At 39.8% G+C, this 23363-nt stretch overlaps 1 protein-coding gene across 1 annotated transcript in view; it reads right to left on the bottom strand.

Moving 5' to 3' along the window:
* Positions 1 to 23123, bottom strand: part of LOC128744252 (chitin synthase chs-2-like) — a 38002-nt gene extending 14879 nt beyond the window's left edge. The window contains exons 1-4 of the mRNA XM_053841108.1: positions 22793 to 23123; positions 9370 to 9605; positions 8807 to 9301; positions 8432 to 8622 (exon numbers count right to left, since the gene is read on the bottom strand). Coding sequence (XP_053697083.1) covers positions 8432 to 8622; positions 8807 to 9301; positions 9370 to 9605; positions 22793 to 22872 — 1002 coding nt within the window. The 5' untranslated portion in view covers positions 22873 to 23123. The remainder of the gene's footprint in view (positions 1 to 8431; positions 8623 to 8806; positions 9302 to 9369; positions 9606 to 22792) is intronic.
* Positions 23124 to 23363: the final 240 nt, after the last annotated feature.

Genomic DNA, 23363 nt, shown 5'->3' with positions numbered 1-23363 from the left:
GCCTGGCCTGGCTTGGCCTAGCGCGGCCTGGGAAACTCGGTGCGCAATTTCATCCTAATTTGATTTGATTTGCAATGTTGGCATTGCTAATTAACCTAATTGCGAAACTTTTTGCAATTGCAAACTGCGAGCAATCTACGTAGCGTGCGCGCGCCCCGTCAGCAATAATGAGCCGATCATTTCGGTTTGCCCACGCAATCGTCCTCCGCAGCATAGCCAGCGACTGATGATGAGAGTTGGCGGTATTATTGTTATTATAGCGAAATCAGTAAATGTACAACTGTTGCGGAATATTCGATTGCTAGTTGTTCGGTTTGATGTTGGTTCGAATGTAATCAGGACTAATTGTGCCCGGCTGAGTACGGTTTGGAATAGATGGCGTGTCCCCGCGATGCACACTGCCTAGGTTCTATTGCTATTCTACATGGAGAACTGACGGAGTGGTTTCTGATTTTCCACTGAATCCAAAACCAAATGATTCCAAACATGGTGTCGCTGGTTGTCGAGTTAAAAATAATATGCTCTGGGCAGATAATACATATTTGAAAAGCGAACAAACAAAGGTTGTCCTGGATAATGCCTGATTACGTTACGGTGCAATTGATGAATCGTTATAAATATACTCGGGCGGGGTTGACAGGGCGGAGCTGACGCATAATTTGCTAATCCTATATTAGATTTATGGATTTGGTTCACAGTTAATGTTGGAAACGCTTACATTTAGAGGATTAAATGAGTGTGCATAGAGATCTACATAATGAAATGAAAACAACTGCAGGTTTAAGAAATAAAAACTCTCAGGGAATGTAATGATGTAGAATCAGCCAGTAATAAATTGTTTCAGGCGGCCAAATGCGCTATATTTGTTTGACGATCTATTATTACCACCGATTATTTATTACATTGTTTGTAAACCAAATTGTTCAAGCAGACATTCTAATTTTCATTTATGTGAAGCGCAGAAGTGAATACATTTTTTTTAGATTTCGAGAAACAATTCCTATCTCATGAACCAAACAGTACGTTGTATGAGCAGTTTCTTACAAAGAGGCAAGTCAATTTTCACAGCATATATATAGAGATGGATTTATGATGAATTTAGTTCGTCTCTTACCGCTCCTGGAGAAAAAAACGGACAAGAGTACAGAGAAAAACATTGCAAAAACTGGACAAACGAAATAGAAAAAGAGGAAAAACGAGCGAGAGAAAAAGAGAAAAAAGAAGAAAAAGGGAGGAAAAAGAAAAGATTGTAGAGAACAAATGTGGAAGAATGCAAGAGTAAAGAAGAAAAAAGCGGGAAAGGAAAACAATATTAAGAAAACGAGAAAAGTGATAAACAAAATGAGGACAGAAAAGAAGAAAAAACAAAATAGTGAAAAACAGTACAGAAAAGGTGAAAATGTGGGAAAAGGGGAAATAATTAGAGTGAAAACAAGAGAAACAAAAAAGCAAAAGAAGAATAGCAAGAAAGAAAGAAAAAACCAATAGAGGAAACGAGGAAAACAGGAAAAAGAGGTAATCACGGGATATAAAAATATAAGATTTAATGAGAATGGAATACGAAAATAGGACAGAAAAAGAAGAAAAGAAAATTAGGAAAAAAGGACCAAAGTAAAAGGTAAAAACTGTAGAGAGTAAGTCGAAAAACGGGAGATAAAAAGAGAAACGCCGCAAAGCAAAAGGAAAATTGGCAGCCAAAAGTAAATGTGATAGAGAAAAATAATCTAAAAGAAGCAAAACGGAACAGACGAAGAGAGAAACGAGAACGTTATTTTCTTATAATTTCTTTCCACTGCACTTGGTTCTGGTCTACTCGTTGCCAATTTGTTGGCGCAGGAGGAGGAGAGTTCGGAAAAGGCGAAAATTGGAAACTAAAACGAAAAACGGGACTGGAATAGAGAAACAAGAAACAGAAAAGAGGTAAAACGGGTAAAAGATTAAAACGAAATAGGTTAATCTTAATCCTAAAACACGCCTATAAACAGCCGGCACCCCGGCGTTTATTAGTTGGATGTGACAATTTTCAATTTTAATGCTAGTTGCGTCACAGCCAGAAGATACGTTCAGAGAGCCAGAACTGCAGAAAATCGAGAAGAACTTAGCGTGTTGTTGAGAGTGGCCAGGACTGCAATAACGTTGTATAACGCTGATAAACGCCGCCTGCAAGGTACTTTCCCAGAGCGTTTTACGCTCGCTGGCTCTCACCGATAGTATTAGGCTTCGTAGGGAATTACCAGGCAGGCTTCCTGGGGGCTCGCGCAACTATGGACCAGATTTTTACTAGGGATCATTCAATAATGACGTCCATTGCTTATGGGGGGGCGGGCGTCAATTTTGTGACAGGTTGTGGCAAAGGGGGGGGAGGGGGTCTAGGCAAATGTGACATCCGTCGAAAAAATTGCATTTTCTTCAAAAGGCAGCAAAAATATGTTTCTCAGTCATTCATCACTCATTGATTTATTTCGATTTTCGAACTTATTGTTCCAGCTGACGGCGCTTGAAAGTCAGGCACAATTTGTCAATGTTAACTAGATAGACCACGCGTTACATTGAAGGATCAATTTACACATCAATTTCAGTTCATTTCAAGCAATCAAAGTTTCTAGCTTTTTACTAAATATTGGATAGAAAAGTACAATGAACTCTAAAAGCTATCGTCACGATGTAGTGAAACCTGCTTCGCCGACGCAGATTGAAGCTTGTTTTGAAGCGGAGCCGTGCTACTTCAATTGAAATCAAAGCTTCATTTCTTCATTGATTTGTAACAATTTGCAATTGAATGTTGTCAGAGCCCTTGTTTGCAGTTATTATTTATTATTAATTGTTATTTTCTATATTTTTTTAAATCATACATTAACACTTTAAAGGTTAAGCTATTTTTATAAACCACTTTTTACTTTCAACACGCTTTTCATTTTTATTTTGAGTTTGTGTCCAAACGTCCAAAGGGGGGGAGGTTGAGTTTTGTGACACAATCGGACAGAGGGGGAAGGGGGGGGGGGGGTTCTAAGATCAGAAATTTGGTGGACGTCATATTTGAATCGTCCCCTATTTGACAGATCTTGCAGAAATGTCGGGAGTAAAACATAGACGCATCGCGTCTTTATTGATTTGTAGGCGGTCATGCCGAAAACTGTTTTAGAAAGTGAGAAAGTGTCTGATGCGAAGAAATGATTAACTGTATGAACTGGAACATTTCAATCGCCCTATATCGAAATTTTCCAGTTCATCCAATAATTAGTGATGTCCGTTAATCGTTCAATTAATTCAACCAATCGGATAACTATAAAAATATTCGAATAATTTTTAATCGATTACTGCCAGCACGAGTAGTTGAATTAATCGAATAATGGCCATTCGATTAATCGAATTAGTGAAAAAAATATTCCAATATTTCTAATCGAATACCACTAACACGAATAGGTGAATTAATCGATTAGTGCAGACAACGCTCGCCGATCAATCGGTAATTGAATAATTGAAAATTTCGGACATCACTACCGATAATTCAATCGTATCAGACGCTTCCTTACTTTCTAAAATATCTTTATTGATTTCAAAGCAGCATACGATACAATCGCGCGAGACCTGCTATGGCAGGCACGAACAAGGTTTTCCGGACAAATGATGCGACTGATCAGATCTGCATTGGATCGAGTGATGCGTTTTCTGTGTATCTCGGGGACATTTTCGAGTCCTTTCGGGACACGGGGTGGTTGGGGCAAGGTGACCGCTCATCCAGAATGCTGTTTAAAATCAATCCTGAAGGGGTGATCCGTCCAGTATGTGTTGAAACGAGAGGCTCGATTTTCACTAAAGTGGCCAACTTTTACGGTTCGCAGATGACTCCCATGTCAAAACCAGGAACTTTGCGACGATGGAGGCAATCTACGCCAGGCCAACAGCGGAGTCTTGGAGGAATGGGCTAAAAATAAGTGCGTTGAAGACCAAATACATGAAAAGAATAGGGTCCAAGGAGACAAATGCGCTCCTCTCACGGACGCTAACCGTTGACGGCGAAGAAGTGAAAGATGAGTTCGTTTATTTGGGATCGTTGGTGAGCATGGACAATAACACTAGTAAGGGCCTACTAAAAGCAAAACTTTGGGGTATGAACGTCTTTAAGACTCCGCTAGTACAACGATCCTACTGACTCTAACTACACCACCCAGCCGAGAATAGAACATACGACGACTGGTTTGTTAGGCCAGCATCGTACCTCGAAGCTAACTCGTGTGGTATATCGGGCCTGCTGTGCCCTTCGAAAACGCTAAGATCACGCTAAGAAGCATACGGAAATTGGCGGTGAGCGGTGGAAGATCGAGATGGAGACGAGGATGACTGCTTGAAACAGCACGAGCTACCCTGGCACTATGCTGCTGATGACAACGACTTTTCGGATGTCATTGATATACGATAATTTCGGGGACCAAATAGCAATTGTGGACACTATTTTGTCGTTTGTAAGATTCGCGTTGAGAGGTCGCTGCGTTTCAACATACAGTGGTTAACGGTAGATGGTGTGGCAACGGGATACGCCAGAAAACTTTATCAACAAATCGCCGAACAGAAAAAAGGCAAGAAGATATAAATGGACTATGAAGGTGTCATTGTAACAACTGCGAGATAAGTGGTAAATAGGCATGACGCGGAAGGAGGTTAAGAAGGCAATCAATGAGTTGAAAAATGGTAAGGTTGCTGGGAAAGACGGTATCCCGACTTAATTTCTAGAAGTGGGGGCCAAGCGGCTGTGCGAAGCAATTCACCGGATCATTGTCAGGATCTGTGAGGAAAAATAAATACCGGAGGAGTGGCTGGGTGGCTTTGTTTGAGTGCTAAACTATCGGAACATAACCGTTAGTTACGCCACGCAGATCACCGAGCCCCACTTTACCCTGTAAAGTACGGTGCACGGTGGTCCGGATTCGAAAAACTGTGGACGTTAGCAATTGGGTAAAATATGCGTAATTTTTCAAGGGTGGTGTCGGTTATATGCGTTGATTTTTTCTGAGATTCCTTTAGAGATCTCCTGATGGAAGTATTTTTTTATAGATAAAATATAGTACTTTCACGGGTATGAAATGGGGAAGTCAAACAAGAAAGCAATATAGCTCTTGCCATCTCAAGCCCCTACCTAGCGCCTCCACGCGACCATACCCGGTAATGCTTTATTGAGTAGCTAAGCTAGGAGGTGCGATGCTGCGTGGTTTTCGGCTGCCTAATTTCAAAACTGCGATGTTGGGCAGACGGATGAGCCACACGGCTAGGTGAGCCTAATATGTTATTCTAATGCTTTGTTTTGTTGTAGTAGATGCACTGATGGAAACTCAAATGACGCAATTATATTTCATTCGACGGATTGCTCGTGAGATTGTTCTATTTTTGTCCACATATGCTCCATTTCATTGTACTTTTACGCTTATATATTCATATTATATTCATATCTAATATACGATATGAATTTAACATGAATATATAAGTGTACAAGTACAATGAATGGAGCATATACTTGGATACATGAACACATGATTAAAGTAGGTGCTCAACTAACGTACCCATTTCAAATCACCACTATTTTTCCAAAAAAAACCGAAGTTACCATTACCTGTATATCTTAATTTTACATTTTTTCCTGACTTTAAAACAGAGTGGAATTTTCTTTCAGTGTTTATTTTTTCATATTTAAAACTCAATTTTGAACAACTCACGCTTAGGCATCATTTTGGAGCAAACCTATAGTTTCAGGAGGTACAATTTCTCAAACATAGTACCTAATAAATTAAATACACCTTTTTTAAAAGTGATTCTTGAGCCTAAATGGTGCCAAATTCTTAGGAAGGTGCACATTTCCTCTTATCAAAAACATAAGAGACGTTTAGAGTAAATAGTTCAAGTTTTTAAATTTACCTCTTTCACATAAAGCTGCTAAAATTTGAAAATTACAGAAACGTGAAGCGTGAATACCTCAGCGAGATTTGAACATGTGTTCATACTTTCTTCGGCAAAGTTGTTCGTCATAAAATTTCCTATCTATACAGTATACGTACGTTCACTGTGAGATACTGTTCGGTACCCTGTTTTTACGTTTATTTTAGCGAAAATGAAAAGCGAAAAAAACAAAGAGAATTTTTCAATCGGGTAAAATAAATATGCATTTTATCCATTCGCACTTAAAATGCATTTATCCGCACTTAAAGTCTAAACGTGAAAAATCAAATCGATTCTTGCTGCTCATACATACGTTATTATTTTCCATGCAAAAACCTACGAATCAAATGCCCCCCGATTTTTCAAGCCCTTTTTGGGGGGGGGGGGGGGGGGGTTGACAAAAACTTTAAAAATAATTTGTAATGGCCTTATAACATAAGCGACAAATACTTTGTCGCGATCTGTACAGATCATGACAAATCTTATATCAGATCATGTTCATTGCTGGATTGCAATGTGAATTGGTAATAGAACAAAATGCTGTGATTAAGGCTAAAGATGCACTGTTTGTCATAAACTGTACAGCTCATGATCTGTGCATGTGGAAATACCTCACAGATTTGATCAAAATCACTGATTATCCATCCCTGCTCATGATCTGTTTGCAAACTTTAAGACGGCGTACGATTCAGTCAAACGAAGTGCTCAATGTCACTTAGTGCTTAAACCTTGTTTTCCGAAGAAACTGATTAAGCTGATTCGTACGTACGTATCCGCAGCCGCTTTTTTGACGTTGGATGGACTTTAGCAAGGGAACGCAGTCTCTAGCCTGCTGTTAAATATTGCCCTGTAACGTGCAATATGAAGATATGAAGTCTCAAAAGAATCCGTAGGTTGCAAAAAATAACATTTTTTCTTCTAAATCCACTAGGTAGTTGTTTACTATTCTGATCGACACGTATTTTGTCTCCGGGTTCGTCAACTTTATTTGTTATGAAAAAGTAAACAAATTGTTTCAGTATGTTATAAAAAATGCTACCTGTAATTTTTCGATTTTTTCTGGACTGTTGAATTTGTGAAATACAAACTGTAAGATTAGTGAATTAGTAGTAGAATTATGTAAAAGGTAAAGTTTCGTCTATCTCAATTTACTAATTTTAATAGGATGCCCTCCAAAGAGACATCCGTGTTACAATCCACTATTGACTGCAAGACATTGGAGAACGATTTGAAATTAGTTGCCATGTAATGTAGTACTAGATTCGGTAACAAAATCTGCTTTTATGAGGTTTTAAGGTTTTTACAAACTTGTCCAGAGGTGCCACCGATTGTTGTTCTTTGGCATGCTTCGAAGAACTCCTTCCGAACTGAAACGGACACCAGTTCAATAACAGCGCGCGGGTACTTAACAATTATCCGGAGTAGTAGGTACTTTGTCACTTTTCGCTTTTCAAATTAATTTCCGGTTCGCTGTTGCTTGGTTTTACTTCCCCTTCTCTCTCTCTCCGGAGGCCACAATGACTTTTCCAAACTGCTCGATGCTCATAAAATGGTGAACAGTGTTATTCATAGTTTACTGAAAGTCCAATTAATTCACTGCGTGCTGGTGAAAAACGAAGCAAAAAAAATTGCTTCAGAAGCATTGAATCGAACCCACCGAAGCATAAATGACGTCAATAAATCCTTTTGCCGCCGGCACTAATTTATCGGGGAGCGATTTTTCCCGCAATTTCCTGGCGTATTTTTTCCGCTGATACTGTTTTGTTTCTATTTGATGTGTTCTTTTAGTTTGTGTGCCGAGCGCTTGCTATTTTTTCCGCTGCGCTCTACCAACCGATTCGCATCAAATGCGATCAAATGTTGTAATGGGTAGTCACGGTGTTCCTTTCGAGACCGTACCGAGCGCGATGATGCGATGATGCCGACCGGCAATGAATGTGACGACGGTAGGAGGTTGGTTTGGAGGAGGTTCGTAGAGAAAGCTGTGCTGGGTTCGATTTTTCAGGATCGATGTCATTGACTAAGCCCAGCTTGGCCGGAACGCCCAAACACTGTTCCCAGTGGCCAGATGAAACACTCTGGAACGATATCTTGGCAAGGGAGGCAACGAGTTGGAATGTTTCAATATCGAAATAGTTTAGCGTATCGGCTGAGTGGCTGGCCGCGGATTGCTTTTCGTAAAGCATCAGCTCGGATGACCACCGGAACAAGTTTTTATTACATTCAGTGGTAGCGGCCGCACGCAATACATCGAAAGAGCTTTAACTGTGCCGTGCAGCGGAGTGGCATCAGTGAGATAGTTAAAAAAAATCGACAGTGCCATTCAAGCCGTTAGGAGATAATCCTGCAAGCATTGATGGGATCACGTTCTATCTATGAACATTGAACAGGCAAATCGGAGGCTTTTTCGCGCTTCGTAGAGAACAACAGAAAAAAATGAGATCGAGAATCGGTCGAATGTAAGTGATTTTTCATCTGCTTTAGTGTGCTGCCGATAACTTACCTCCTGTACGATGATGGTATGGTTGCCCCAACCGTCGGTGAACATGCCGAAAAAGTTCGAAACCGACTGGCCGGACAGATAGACTCCGGCTGCCAGGAAGAGCACGATTTTCAGCGGCGATATGTACAGATACATGTAGTAGCGCGAGTCCGTCAGTTTCTCCCGGACGGCTGCCAACGATGCGAATGGTCCTGATAAAAGGGTTGAAAAAGCAATAGCTGGTATCAGACATTTCGAATCCAACTAACTTTTCGTGAAGAACTATGTAAATTCGCGAATGAGAATTTGTAAAAACAGTCACCATGAGCAAAATGTGTGACTAAATGAAAAAAATCAGATAAAAATAACCCGATTTCACCTTCAATGGATACTCACGAAAATAGCTCTTCAGCGACAGGTAATTCTCCCACCAGTGACAGGACACGAGAAAAACCGCAATCGGAATGAACCACAGCTCCAGGGTGTTGCTTAGCATGGGCCACACGACAAAGCCCGTTACCTGGGCGCAGATGGCCATCACGTCGATCGTGTACTTGAAGGGCAGTTTCGCCTCCGAGGGCGACCGCGAAAGCAGACCCAGCAGGGCTGGCACCAAACAGACGCAGTTGGTTAGCATGACCGCCTTCAGCGTATCGAGATTGGGAAAAATAAGAAAGGCCAACATGGCCAATCCGATCACGTGGAAGGACTCCATCAGTGCGACGGCCGCCAGCTGGCCCCAGGTTGGGCGGCCAATGTTTTTGAAGAAGCAAATTCGCGATGCCCGTACTAATGTGCCCAGCTCGGGAATGGCAAAGGAAAATATGATGGCCCATATCCAGGCAATCCGTTGCTCCGTCGGTATGAATGCTTCGAACTGTTTGTCCGGTTCTGTTTGGAATAGCGAGAACAAACATCAATTATTGCCAGCCAATTGCGTTGGGCCAATCATTGCTTACGCCTCACATCGCAGTATCGATTCTTGGTGTCCTCTTTAATATTGGATGTCATCAGCAGGAAGGACAACTTGGAGAAACAGGCGGCGGCCAGTGTGACCAGAAACACAAACACATAGGTAAACACCTTCAGGCATTTGATGCACATCAACAGATAGTCCTGGTTTGCGGCCGAGCCGGAGCTTTGCGGTACCGGCGGATCCTGGAAGGAGTCCCATAGTTTATTATCCTGTTGAACTCTGCAAGCAGGTACACAACAAACACCAATGGCATTAATCAAAATATCAAACACAATTTAATTAAAGTTTACGTGCATAAGGGCAATAAATTTAATGGGTTACAAGCTGGAACGGCCGGGCAGAATTATCGAGAGATAGCAGTCCTCTAATAGCTAGCTTGGTTTGTAATTTACGAGCTAACCGAAAAGGTCACGATTATAATCGGAGACAGTTGAATTGAGAAATACAAATCACAATAATCGCTGGTTGTCTGCTGGAATTGGAACTGCACCACGGGACAGTGTGGGACTAAATCTGCAAGCAGCAGTAATTAGTCAGTTAAATGGGAGAAGAGCTTTGCTTAGGGATAGAGTTGAAGGAATGGCCTAACTGAATTATGGTTGTTTAGTGAGCGAATGAGTGGCTTGTAGATCAATCTACACTGTTGGGTAAAGTGTAAATGTTCCTTGTGCGAAAGGAACTCAATTTATTGTGTTTTCTAGTCCCATCATCCGGGGTTACTTGCAACACTTTTGCGCATCGCGCTTTTGACAGCTCTAACGCATTTGTTTGTTAATATAACCATTTGTAGCCAATGGCGTTTGAAAGAAGGGACGTTTACCTATTCTTTAGTTAAGTTTAATCCATTATATCATTGATTTGCTTGTTTTATACGATTGGAAAGTTATTTCATTTTCAGAGTAGGAAAAACGGATGCGCAAAGTTGCGTCAGTTCATTGACATGAAATTATTTTTATCGTTTGGTTCCTGTACACAATTAGTGCATCATATTTGCTAACAAATAGCAGCTTTGAGGTTTTTTAATATTTTGAACTTAGAGAAGTAACAATGAATTCGTGTTGTTACTTCCAATCTGGCGCGACTTGCAGCACTTGCAACTTTGTATGAAGGAAAATTATTTTAAATTTAGAGGCAATTTTTATAAGCAGACTAGCTGACCCGACAAACTTTGTATTGCCACAAATTAACCTGTGTTGTATATAAATCATGAATCTCGGATAATCTTTGTCACTATCTCGAGTTTTGCAGGTTTCTGAGGAGTTCATCCTTAGATGATTCATTTTGGCAGTTACGTAACTATGAAAGCATCCCAGGTAACCAATAAGCATCACCAATGCTATTCAAATGAAGGCCAATAAGCATTTAAGTCACCTTAAATGCTACTTAAATGCTATTTTGGCAAAATATACAGCTACTTTACTGATTACCTTCTTATAGTGCTGACAATGCTAATTTACAGCTAATTACCGACACGAAGAATTTGAATACAATTTTGGATGCCAATTTACAACACCTATGCCGTCAAAAAGCTAATGTCAAAAAACTTGTCCTCATCGAGTATGACCAGTGGAATCGTCCACAGACTGCCAAAGGCCAATCGCGTGTAGTCGATAAGCACATATTAGTGCTTTAGGTGGAAGTGTAGAGGTTTAATATTCAAAATAGCTTCTAGTGCGGCAGTAGGAGTTGTAGTAAATGCACCAGACATTGCCATTAAACACATCCTTTGAAGATGGTTTAGATTTGTCTGGACAGTCACAACTTCTCCTCTCTGCCACCATACAAGACAACCATACGCCAGTATTGGTCTGACAACGACCGTGTATAACCAGTGTATGTATTTGGGTTTAAGCCCCCAAGAGTTGCCAATTGCTCGTCTACATTGACCAAAGGCCACGCACGCTTTTTTAATTCGGAAATCAATATTTGTGGACCAGTCAAGCTTGGAGTTGAGAATCAACCCCCCGTACTTCACTTCGTTCACAACATCAACATCCGAATCGTAAAAGCGCAGAGCGCGAGCTCCATTAGTATTTCTACGTCTTGAAAATAAGACGATAGACGTTTTGTTCGGATTTACTGAAAGTGCAGTTTCTCGGCACCGCGTTTCCACGACGCGTAGTGCTTGCTGCATTAAGTCAAATAATGTGCTTATGCACTTTCCAACTACTAGGATGAGATAGTCATCCGCAAAACCATATGACGGATAGCCTAGACCATCGAGTTTCCTCAGTAGGCCATCCGCCACAAGGTTCCATAAAAGAGGCGAGAGAACGCCACCTTGTGGACATCCACAAACACTTTGCTTCCAAATGCATGCTTGCCGTAAGGACAAAAAAAGCAATCGGTCACTGAGCATTTGTTCTATTCACTTTATGATTATTGAAGGCACATTATGATAACGAGCAGCCTCCAAAATGGAAGCGAAAGATACGTTATCAAACGCGCCTTCAATATCGAAAAAAGTTCCTAAGCAAGATTCCTTTTGTGAAAAAGCGACCTCAGTTTTATCCACCACATCTTGTAATAAAGTGGTTGTAGACTTGCCACACAGAACAGAAGTGGAAGTAGAAATCCAAACTCGTACATGCTACTTTCTATAGATACTAGCGAACCTGGCGGTAGCGAGTCACTTTTTTCCACGAAAATACACGAACGCATACGAATGCTCACGAAAGCAGGTGAAAGCTGCTATGCGATTGGCAGCGAGCGTTCTGCTTATATTGCTGTTATTTGCTCCTATGCGAAAACCTTCCCAAAGAAAAATAAAAACAAAAAAGACTCTGATACCAGTTTTGATCGTCGAATCTTTCGGACTTCCACTTCTGTTCTGTGCTTGCCACTTTGATAAGCATGTTGCGCTGAATGAAGAGGAACTTCTACTAAGCTTGTTTCGCGGATGTGGTGATCAATAATCCGCTCAAGTGATTTAAGCAAGAAAGGCGTTAGACTGATTGGTCTAAAACTTTTTGCTTGCTCGTATGTCGCGCGTTTACCTTTAGGAATAAACTTAATGGTTATTTCACGCCATTGAGTTGGGCTGTACCCAATAGCAATACTACACACAAACATCCTTCTCAGAATGTGTTTGAAGTACTTGAATCCTTTTTGCAGTAGAATAGGGTATTTTCCATCTGTTCCAGGAGATTTGTATGGAGAGAAGCTGTTCTCGGCCCACTCAATCGCTTCAGTTGTGACAAGTCTCCGAGCAAAAGCCCATGAGTCTAAGCCACCTAAAACGATTTCTGGATCGTTTCGAACTTCAGGTTCCACACAGCCCGGAAAGTGACTATAAAAGAGACATTCCAGGATTTCATTGTCATTCGAACAGTATTCACCGTTCGAACTTCGAATGTTATTAACCTGATAATCTTTCGATTTTGACAGTATTTTATTAAGTCGATCTGCCTCACCGAAACTGGAAACGTTTGCTACAGGCCCTGAATGATCTAGTGTGACTATGGATAGTTTTTGTGGTCTTGTTACTGACTAATGTTTTATGGATGAATCTGGAATTTCTCGAGTTCGATTAGTTTTTGAGTTTCGCAAAAAAATTCTGTTTTATTTGTATGAGAGTCCATATCTCCCTACCCTACAGGGGTGAGAGGTCTCTCTATCATAAAATAAATTCAAGACTCCAAATTCTTCCACATGCAAAATTTGGTTCCATTTGCTTGATTAGTTCTCAAGCTATAAAGAAATTTGAATTTCATTTGTATGGGAGCCCCTCCCTGCTAAACAGGGGAGGGGTCTTAATTCAACATAGAAAAAATTTATGCCCCATAAAAGCCCCACATGCCAAATTTGGTTCCATTTGCTTGATTAGTATTCAAATTATAAGGAAATTTGTATTTCATTTGTATGGGAGCCCTCTTAAAGGGGAGATGGGTCATAACTCGCTTTCTAAAGAGGAGAGGGGTCTCAATTCACCATAGAAAAAAATCTTGCCTCCAAAACCACTTACATGTCAAGTTTGGTTCCATTCGCTTGATTAGTTCTCGAGTTATGAAGAAATTTGTTTTTCATTTGTATAGGAGCCCCTCCTCCTAAAGTGGGAAGGAGTCCTAATTCACCATAGAAAATATTCTTGCCTACAAAAACACCCACATGCCAAATATGGCTCCACTTGCTTGATTAGTTCTCAAATTATAAAGAAATTTGTATTTCATTTGCATAGGAGCCCCCCCTTCTAAAGTGGGGAGGGGTCGTAATTCATCATAGAAAAAATTCTTGCCTCCAAAAACACCTATATGCCAAATTTGGTTCCATTTGTTTGATTAGTTCTCGAGTTATGAGGAAATTTGTATTTCGTTTGTATAGGAGCCCCCCCTCTTAAAGGGGAGAGGAGTCATAATTCCCTTTCTATAGAGGGGAGGGGTCTCAATTTACCATAGAATAAATTCTTGTCACCAAAAACACCCACATGCCAAATCTTGTTCTATTTGCTTGATTAGTTCTCGAGTTATGCAGTAATTTGTGTTTCATTTGTATGGGAGCCCCCCTCTTAGTGGGGGGAGGGGTCTCTAACCATCACTAAAACCTTTCCTGGCCCAAAAAACTTCTACATGCAAATTTTCACGCCGATTGGTTCAGTAGTTTTTGATTCTATAAGAAACATCCCGACAGACAGACAGAAAATCATTTTTATATAGAAGAAGATTATTTATTATATTCGTTATTATTTTCCGTGCGAAAACCTACCAAAAGGAGACAAAGTTGTAACAGAATTTTTCGGTCAACTTTTCGGTCAATAGATTGTATGAAATTCCATTACTGTTTCGTGTTACAAGCGTTAACACTCCGTACACTGATTTTTCGAGTTCTTCAGGGTATAGAGCCCACGTACAACTGAACTAATTTTTTAGCCTTCTGATTTTTGTAGCCGATTTCAAAGGCGAGGCTGACAAACTTTAAAAATAATTTGCTTTGGCCTTTTTAGGACATGGCGTGGAGTTTTCCGCAGGCTTGTTTTTTGATTTTTTAACAAATGTGAGGGACCAAATTATCAGAAAGGTGCGGATGCGCAAAAAATTGCAGTAAAGTCGCTAGATTATTGTATGTATATCATTTTTTGAAAATTTACAATATTTAGTGCATGTATGTATGAGGACTACCACCTATCGCAGCAGAACAACTGTTCATAGCAATTGGCTTATCTGACAAGGGGAATTGTACAAACATAACCATTGGTCACGTTCACCAGCTCCTGTATGAAGGGCCAAAATGGAATCGGTCAGCAAGCAACAAGACTTGCTCATACCAGGGGTATTTAAGAATCTCCTTCCAGAAACTAGATCACATGAGTCGATCATTAAGTAAGCCCTCCCAATGCAGAATGACCCCAATAGGTGGGGAGAAGGGTCCGCTCATTATTCACAATGTGTTGTTACCCGGGCCAAGGTTATCCTTAGGAAGTTGACCACTTCACTTTCCCTAAGCACACTGCTTCAAACAAGTACCCTGATGGACCCTTCCATTCATTGATATTATTGTTTTTGTGTAGTTTAAAAATTTGGTTTTGAAGTGATCTTCTTTAATTACTTCTATCGTTGCACTTGTTTATAGTCTTTGGGTTACAGATTATAGTTGTATTATGCTCTTTTTTAAGATGTAGTTGTGTTACAATTGTGTATTATTGGATCATAATTAGGCCATTGCAAATAATTTCAAAAGTTTTTGTCACCCCCCCTCTTGGAAATTGGCTTGAAAAATCGAGGGGCAAAAAAATAATTTGTAGGATATGAGTTAATTTTTTTTCATAAAACCAATTGTCTGTGGGTTCTACAGCCTGAAAACTCGAAAAATGAGTGTACGAGTTGAGTTAATGCCTCTAGCACGAAACAGAAATGAAAATTCGAACAACGGAATTTCCGAAAATAGGTCAAAAAATTTTTCTTTTATTTTTGTCTTTTTTCGTAGATTTTCGCATGGAAAATAATAACGTATATATTAAAAGCAAGAATAGATTTGGTTTTCACGTTTAAACTTTTACTAAAAATGCCTCAAATCAATATTTTTTTTTGCTCGATTAAAAAAATCTCTTTGTTTTTTTTTCGCCCCCCCCCCCCCCCTTCAGTGACCCAACACTGGAAGGACAAAAACTTTATAAAATATTTGTAATGGCCTTAATATGTATTAATTTTAAGATACTTCCTATTTTAGTTTTTTTTTGGTATTTGGAGTGGTTTCATTATGCTTTTTAATTTTAGGAAATCCGAAATATGGATATAAGAAAACAGCTACGAGAAATCAGTTAACCAGGTATCAGGTATCAGCATTTGTGGCTCGAGCAGCACGTTCTTCGCGATTGTATGGAAGATTTGTACCTTGCCCATCTTGCCCGTGTCATCATTTACCTGATGAGGACGGGAAAGGAAAACAGAGGGAATAGGAGGGGGTGGATAAGGGAATTTGACAACACAAACACACATACCAAGTAATTTCTGCACCCCCAAGGGGGTGCGTAATCCTTGGTAGTTAACTTATCAATAGTATACCCCCTAGGAGGTGTACACATGATAAATAGGAGCTTATAGCTTTATACCGCTGGCGGTAGGAAACATCAAAATGTCACGCAATTTCAGTTTCCTGAAATCCGATTCATTTAAGATGTAGCATTTAAGGAATCCGCTATGCTAGAATCCTACAAGATACGTGGCATATACAATGCCTTTATATCGCCGTTTGCAGTTATAAAAAGGATTGGAAAATGATCGAGCATTCTATTTGAAAACTTGACCATTTTCAAACCCGTTTTTTACCCTGTTGACGAAATTTTCCGAAAACTGCAGTTAAACCGGAATACTCAACAAACCATGTCATCCAAAATCTCAATCTATGCCCGTTGAAAGTTGGCACAAAGGAGTTTGAAGAAACGGTAAATAGAGACACATAGAGGTCACTCCAAAGAGCATCTATTTAAAATGCTGTAGAAGGTAAACGTTGAAGAGCGCGTTGCCTGTTTAGCTAGTGCTACGAGGTCACAATCGCAGCAAAAGCCTGTATTAGAATAAAATTATTATATATAATATTTTATACTAACTCTATGATTGACCACATTTGCACTGTACTCGTATTTTCATACTTGTGTAAGTGTAAAAAGAGTTCATCATGAAAAAGAAAAAAACCCGTAGACCGATTTTTCTACTAGATGAATAATCTCGGTATACCTGTGAATGACTATCCACAGAACTGTTAAGTGCTATCACAGAACACGTAACCATGCTTCACTATATTAGTAACATTAAAACTATAACATATCCGCATGAAATCGCAGTATCACAGTGTATCGATATTGATGTTAAAATGTGCATGCATAATGCTCGCGCCAGCAAAGAATATTTGCAAAAACGCAAAGAAAAAGCACTGTCACATCTTATCACCGCCCGACATGCACTGCTAAACTGCTAAGTGGATGTTGTGTATACTAAACCAATATCGCACAACGGAAATAGCATGATCGCACAGCTACCGTTTTGCTTCCCGAAAAATTGAAATACCCGAAAGAAACATCCACCAACAGCATCCAACCATGTGTCATCTACATCACCGAGGAAAGGGCATTCCCTTAGCCACGATAATGTATGCTTTACACAGTCAAACTGCCGATGAAGCTCCCTCTCAAAGTTTCAAACTTCTCGGTGTGAAGCAGAACCGTTAGTGCATTGCCAGTCGAAAGAAACAAAACGTTATTGTTTCAATTTTCGTGCATTGTCGCTCTACATGACGGATAATAAAAACCCAATCAATGAGCACGGCAAGCAGCAAACGTATGCCCAGTAGGAATTTGTTACCTGACATCGGACCGACGCAAGCAAAAGCGCTTGTGTCTAACGACGTCCGTTCGACAATTTTCACTGGGTTGTTACGCATTACTCGATTGGAAAAATATATGTATGTTTAATATAAATGGATATAATTTAAACTGATACTTATCGTTTCCTTAGAGGGTAGCCCTATCTAAAGGATTGTTGTGTATCCAATACACTCAACTCGGTGTGAGTAATTTACAGAGGGTATATACCACAGAGGCGACAAAAAACCCAAATATTCTAAAACCAGAACGGCGATTTTGCATTGTTTATAATGCGAATTCACCGTTTAGCTTCAAATACTGAGCTCCATGCCACCTCTGTAGCCTACATCCCCTGCAGCATCCACCGACAGGTTTTTGTTGAACAGCTACACGAAGGAATACTGAGGCAACTATCACAGACTTGCATGAGAACGCTGGAGGAACGTTATAACAGTCGGAATACTGCTATTTTTCGTACCAGCACTATCATCTCGTCATTTACAGCTTCTTTATATGAAACGTTAAGCGATTGGTGCGTGTGTTTCCTTGCACTTAACACTACAGAGTACACGCCGCTATCGCATATACAAAAGTTAACATTTGCAGATTTGCGCGTTTTACGGCGAGATACCGCACATCACGAAATTATAGCTGCTCCGGAAAATTTCCAAATAAATGCAGCAAGATGGAAAAATTATTTTCATAGCGACAGCTAAATAATCTGAAAACAGAACACTATCACGGTCATCACAGCACACCGTTTCATGTGTTGAAACAACACAACGACCAACTGGCAGCTATGAGCTAACACACTCACATGTAGGGTAACTGGTGGTAAAATGCCCAGTCGGGGCAAAATGCGCCACTGTAATATTTCACGAATTACTCACTTTTAAACTGTAATTAAGGTGCCAATCGCTTCTATTTTACATTACAAACTTGTGTTGAGCATATAAGCTTTCTAAATTACATAAATCCTATGAAAAAACAAACAAATTATTTGCAGGCTTATTTCTTACAATTTTCGCAACTTTTATCATAAGACATTACGCCACCAATAAACAATTTTACGTTTCTGTAAATGGCTCTTGTTTTGAACAATGGTCTCGGTATCCAGCAGCCAACATAAAATTGCTTAATTGATTTATTATTTATGAAATTTAAACGATTTTTTTTAAACAAGTTCTAGCGGGGCAAAATGCGCCGTGAGAAGCATGAATTTACTTGCAGTGCAACCAAACGAAAATCGATCTAGTAGCCCATACACTTTTATGCAAACGTCAAAACGTTGGTAAAAGCAAAAGGCAAAGTGTTGTTTTAATTCTGATTCGCTCCGAAAAACGCGGTTAAGAAGTCGCGAAGCTACATAAGAAAAACCCACCGTCGGTCTTGGCCGGAGACTGTCATTTGCGGCGGTAGTGAAAACCAGTGAAAACAGTGAAAGACGCGTTGCCGGCAAAGTACCAAGAAAAATCCTTGTGTGATATGTTAGCATCGACCGCTCCAGCGAAGATGGACCTGGCGATTGCAAAACCGCGATCCGGAATAACAGATTTAACATGTAGGTAGGTCCTCACGCTGTTCTGAGTCGTGCTGGGTTTGCATTAAAATAAAACAGACAGCGCATTTTGCCAATTTCTTGTGGTGCATTTTGACCCTTTGTTGTGGTTCGTTTTGTACACACCTATGCGCATTTTACCCCTAACGAATCTGAAAATAGATTTTCAAATGCCTTATATAATTTCACGATTTCGACGTGTTTTATTGATTTTTATGCTTCAGGACGAGCATGTCAGGTAAACAACTGTTCTACTTTAAAGTTTATCGTCTAGTTTCTGGAAATGCATTCCGCATTGATGAATAATATGATATTCTTTTTAACGTGGGCATTATACCCCCAGTCCCCCTAGGTAACAACGCTTTGAAAGCGATCATCTCCCGACGATTTCGGTAAACTAAAATTGAAGTTTTAGCAACACATATCGCGGTAAAACACTGCACTTTGCACTTTTAGGACATCAAATGTCCTTAGCAACTAGTGTACTAGGCGGAAATCATTTTATTTCCGCAATGTTCGCCGAAAAACCGAAAAATATTCTTTCGTTACTCGCGCGACGTCCACTACCCAGAAGCACTACTACTACTAAGGACGGAAATTATTTTTGTCTTTTTTCGTAGATTTTCGCATGGAAAATAATAACGTATATATTAAAAGCAAGAATAGATTTGGTTTTCACGTTTAAACTTTTACTAAAAATGCCTCAAATCAATATTTTTTTTTGCTCGATTAAAAAAATCTCTTTGTTTTTTTTTCGCCCCCCCCCTTCAGTGACCCAACACTGGAAGGACAAAAACTTTATAAAATATTTGTAATGGCCTTAATATGTATTAATTTTAAGATACTTCCTATTTTAGTTTTTTTTTGGTATTTGGAGTGGTTTCATTATGCTTTTTAATTTTAGGAAATCCGAAATATGGATATAAGAAAACAGCTACGAGAAATCAGTTAACCAACACCGAAGGTTATGTGCTATCAACCTATTTGACCTGGCCGAAATCGCGGGTGAGGAGTTATTAGATACCGATAGGCATTCGTTACTATACGCGAAAGCCATCCTGAGACGAACGGGTTTATTTTGGCAATTACATCAAAAACCATAGCTGGCATCCGTCGATCATAAAATATACTAAAAACCCTAAACACTTTATCAGGGAGCTGTTTAAAAGCTTTAAAGTTTAAAAAGGAAATTACGCCCGCGGTGTTCCTAGCTAACCAGTTTCACGATTTCAATGCGCGAGATACCTCGTTTATAACGCTTTAATATAATTCACGGTTTATAAATACGTCAATACCTAACATTGCTGCAATACTTAATCAATACTTAACATGGGCCCAAGCTAATTCAAAATGACTTTTAGAAACAACCGCTGCCGGAAAAATACAACGAGCGAAGCACAAAAGCAAACGATGCGAAATTGCTATACGAAACGACACTCAGTATGTAAGCACCAGTTATATGAGACTGACCTTGATATATAATATATATTTTTTTATAAATTTAATATAATGGTAATGGAACTCATAAGCAGCCATAATTTGTAAATTTACAGCAAAAAATACTATACACCTGCGAGATTTATAATGGTTCGAAAAGCATGTGACAACTTAATTTTATTCTACCTACCTGAAAATAAAAATCTGGCATAATGAAACATTGACTCGTTTAGCTATTAGCTATTCCCTAAGTTGATAAGCATTTCCTCTAACCAACGCTAATATGCAGAGATATAGCGGCCTACACGCTTGTTTTACAATATTTAGTGTTAACACAAAAAATATTCAAAATTGCGTGTTTGCCATTAGATATTAACAATAAAATAGCTCTTTACGTGATTTCTTAGAAAAAAATTGAAGCCTGTTCCTCGTACTGGTAAGAAAGAGTGATGTTATTCCGCAGAATACGGAGAAAAAGGTGGTAGACCCAATTAACAAACAGGCCGAAGAAACTGGTCTCGTAATATGTTTTCCTTTAGACGATATTTTTATCCAAGTTGTTTTAAGTTTCTACCGTTTTTGATTCATTTTTTTGTTAATTAGATCTCACTATTGTTTACTGTTATTGTTGTTATTGTTTTACTCCAGATCACTTTAGGATCAGTCTTATCTTATTTCGATTTTATCGTGTATCGTTCAATGTTGTACCACAATATAGTCTCAAATTTTGATTACTTTTATTCAATTTTGTATCTATTTCGACTTCGCATAATTATCACTATTTTTTGTCCTGCTTAGTTCCATTTTAATTTTTTTCTAGCACTTTTTCTGATAATGGTTCAAATATTTTTTTCATTTTGGTGAGCTTTTGCCCGATGTTTACTGACCAAACGTTCGAAAACATTTTTTGTCCACGGTAGCTCAAAATTTTTTCTTGTCAGTTCAAACTATTTATCAAACAATTTACCTCACATCACTGACTCTGTATGTTTCTCTTTCTCTAGCTTCCGCTTACACACTGTAAAAAACTGTGCACGCGTCTCCGTTTGGTTGTTTAACACCAAAGCCATTGAACGACTTCACTGCTATGGGTATTGAATTCAATTCGCCATTTATACGGGCGAAATTCCACTCACCCGCGCATAACTTTAGCCGAGGACAATAAAGGAGCTGAGCTATTATGTTTGATGCTCGAATGTCACCGAAACGACGTTTCCTGAGCTTCCTCCCCGGGTTGTTGGAAAGCTTCGTATTTGCTTCCGTAATGTATGCAAATGTTTTACGGCCTGTGTGGTTCCATTCGACGCCGGCACCGGAGTGCCATTCCAGTGCTCCAGACAGGTCCTTCGATACGGCATTACACATCACAATCACATCTCCTAGCCTGGACAAAGCCGTATAGTATGATTCAAGTGTAATTGATTGAATAATCAGACTCACGGGTCTGCTTTGCGAATCAGAGTAAAACGTCAGTCAGTGGTGGCCTGGGAAGGCACATTTGCAGCTACGGACGGTAAACTCCGGCCGCCACGCTTTGATCATCATAAATAATGTAGAGCAATATAAACAGTGAATGGTATGTAGCGTTTTGGAGCCCATATAGAGCGAATTAGTGAAGTTGATTGAGGTCCTTTGATTGGATTTATTGCTTAGAACATGCGCTGCTTCGCATTGAAATGTACAACTCATGCATTTAAGCTAATTATCGTTCACATTAACAGCAGCTGATCGAAGCTTTTCATCATTCTTGGGTAGAAGAAGAACAATGATAGCTAGCAATTTGACGTGAAAGGAAACCAATGTTTACACTACGATCGAATCGTGTCCACCTTGGTTTCGTGCTGATAACGGAATCATATATTTGCGAAAGCACTTGAAAATGGCATCGATTACTTCCTTTCAATCAACGTTCGGTGTTCTGTGCTTGGATTACCTACACTTTAGTTTGCAGGTAAATTCTGCTTTCCAAATGGCAATGATAACACTAGATGGAACAGATAATCGGGCCTTCGGAGCAGCCGAGCAAATAGAAAATGGCAGCTTGATGGAGATAATTGAAGGCGAGTTTTTTTTACCACGCGGGATCGAATTTTCATAAATCTGAATAAATATCCAGTGACGCTTCTCTAGAAGCAGCACCTTCATTGGCACTTCCCAGAGGGCGCGGGAATAAAATGGGCACTGTAAATAGTGAAAAGTTTGTTCAATTTACTCCATAATCCATACAGTGAATTGCAACTTTGATGGTAAACATTTATATTTATTTTGTGAAAAAGTTTATCCTAGTTTACCCCACTGACTTGGCATTGGCAACGGGTGTGAGTGCCAAGGACGGCGGAATCTATATTTTAAACGTTACAGAATATTGAGAAAAAAGTTTCATTTTCTTGATTGAATATTCAATTGAGTCAATTTCCATCAAGTCTTCTCGGATGCTTTCTTTCTGCTGTTTGATCCGAAACCGACGGGGACGGGACGGCCTTGGGCTTCCGTGGGCTGCTGGTGTGAATAAAAGCGTTCGGGTTTTCAATGACGATGGGAAATATCAATTGTGAATAAATAGACGGTTACGATATCGGAACGCCGGTAGTGTTCTATTACCATTTAAAAACGTACTTTTTGATCATCATCGTTTCCTCGTCGTCGTCGTCGGACGACTCGGTGAAGTAATGCATGCTATTTCCGTTGCTCTTCATCGCTGTCTACGGCTGACGGGCTTCCGACACAAATTTTTCCCCCTCGAAATGATTCAATTTAGTGCGACTTCTGGTTTAAAATTAAATCCCGTCTTAGTGACAGCAGGTAGCCAAAAGATGACGCGAATCACTTTACCGGAGTCAGGTGAATATCAAGGCATTATTGGCCCACCCCTGCTGCTTTTTCCGCCGACAGGGAAACGCAAATATTTTTACAAGAAATTTGCTACACTTTCCGTTCAATTTAACGACGCCGAACCGGCAAAGGAACTACGTTGCGAACGAACCGCCGATCGAAGGTACTCGACCAAGACTAACGCCTATCTCCGGTATCGGAATTCAATTAGCTTTGACATCGTACTTTCTCGATGCTCTGTCTATTTGAACAGCCTACCAGCGTTACGTAGCTCGTTGACATCGTTTATCGGCTCTTCAAAGGTTGGAGCGCGCAACGGCAACGATATTGAAAACACATGTCCGGGGCAACCATC

Source organism: Sabethes cyaneus, chromosome 3 (assembly GCF_943734655.1).
Source record: "Sabethes cyaneus chromosome 3, idSabCyanKW18_F2, whole genome shotgun sequence".
Lineage (NCBI taxonomy): Eukaryota > Metazoa > Arthropoda > Insecta > Diptera > Culicidae > Sabethes > Sabethes cyaneus.
This window is presented reverse-complemented; position numbering and strand designations above follow the sequence as displayed.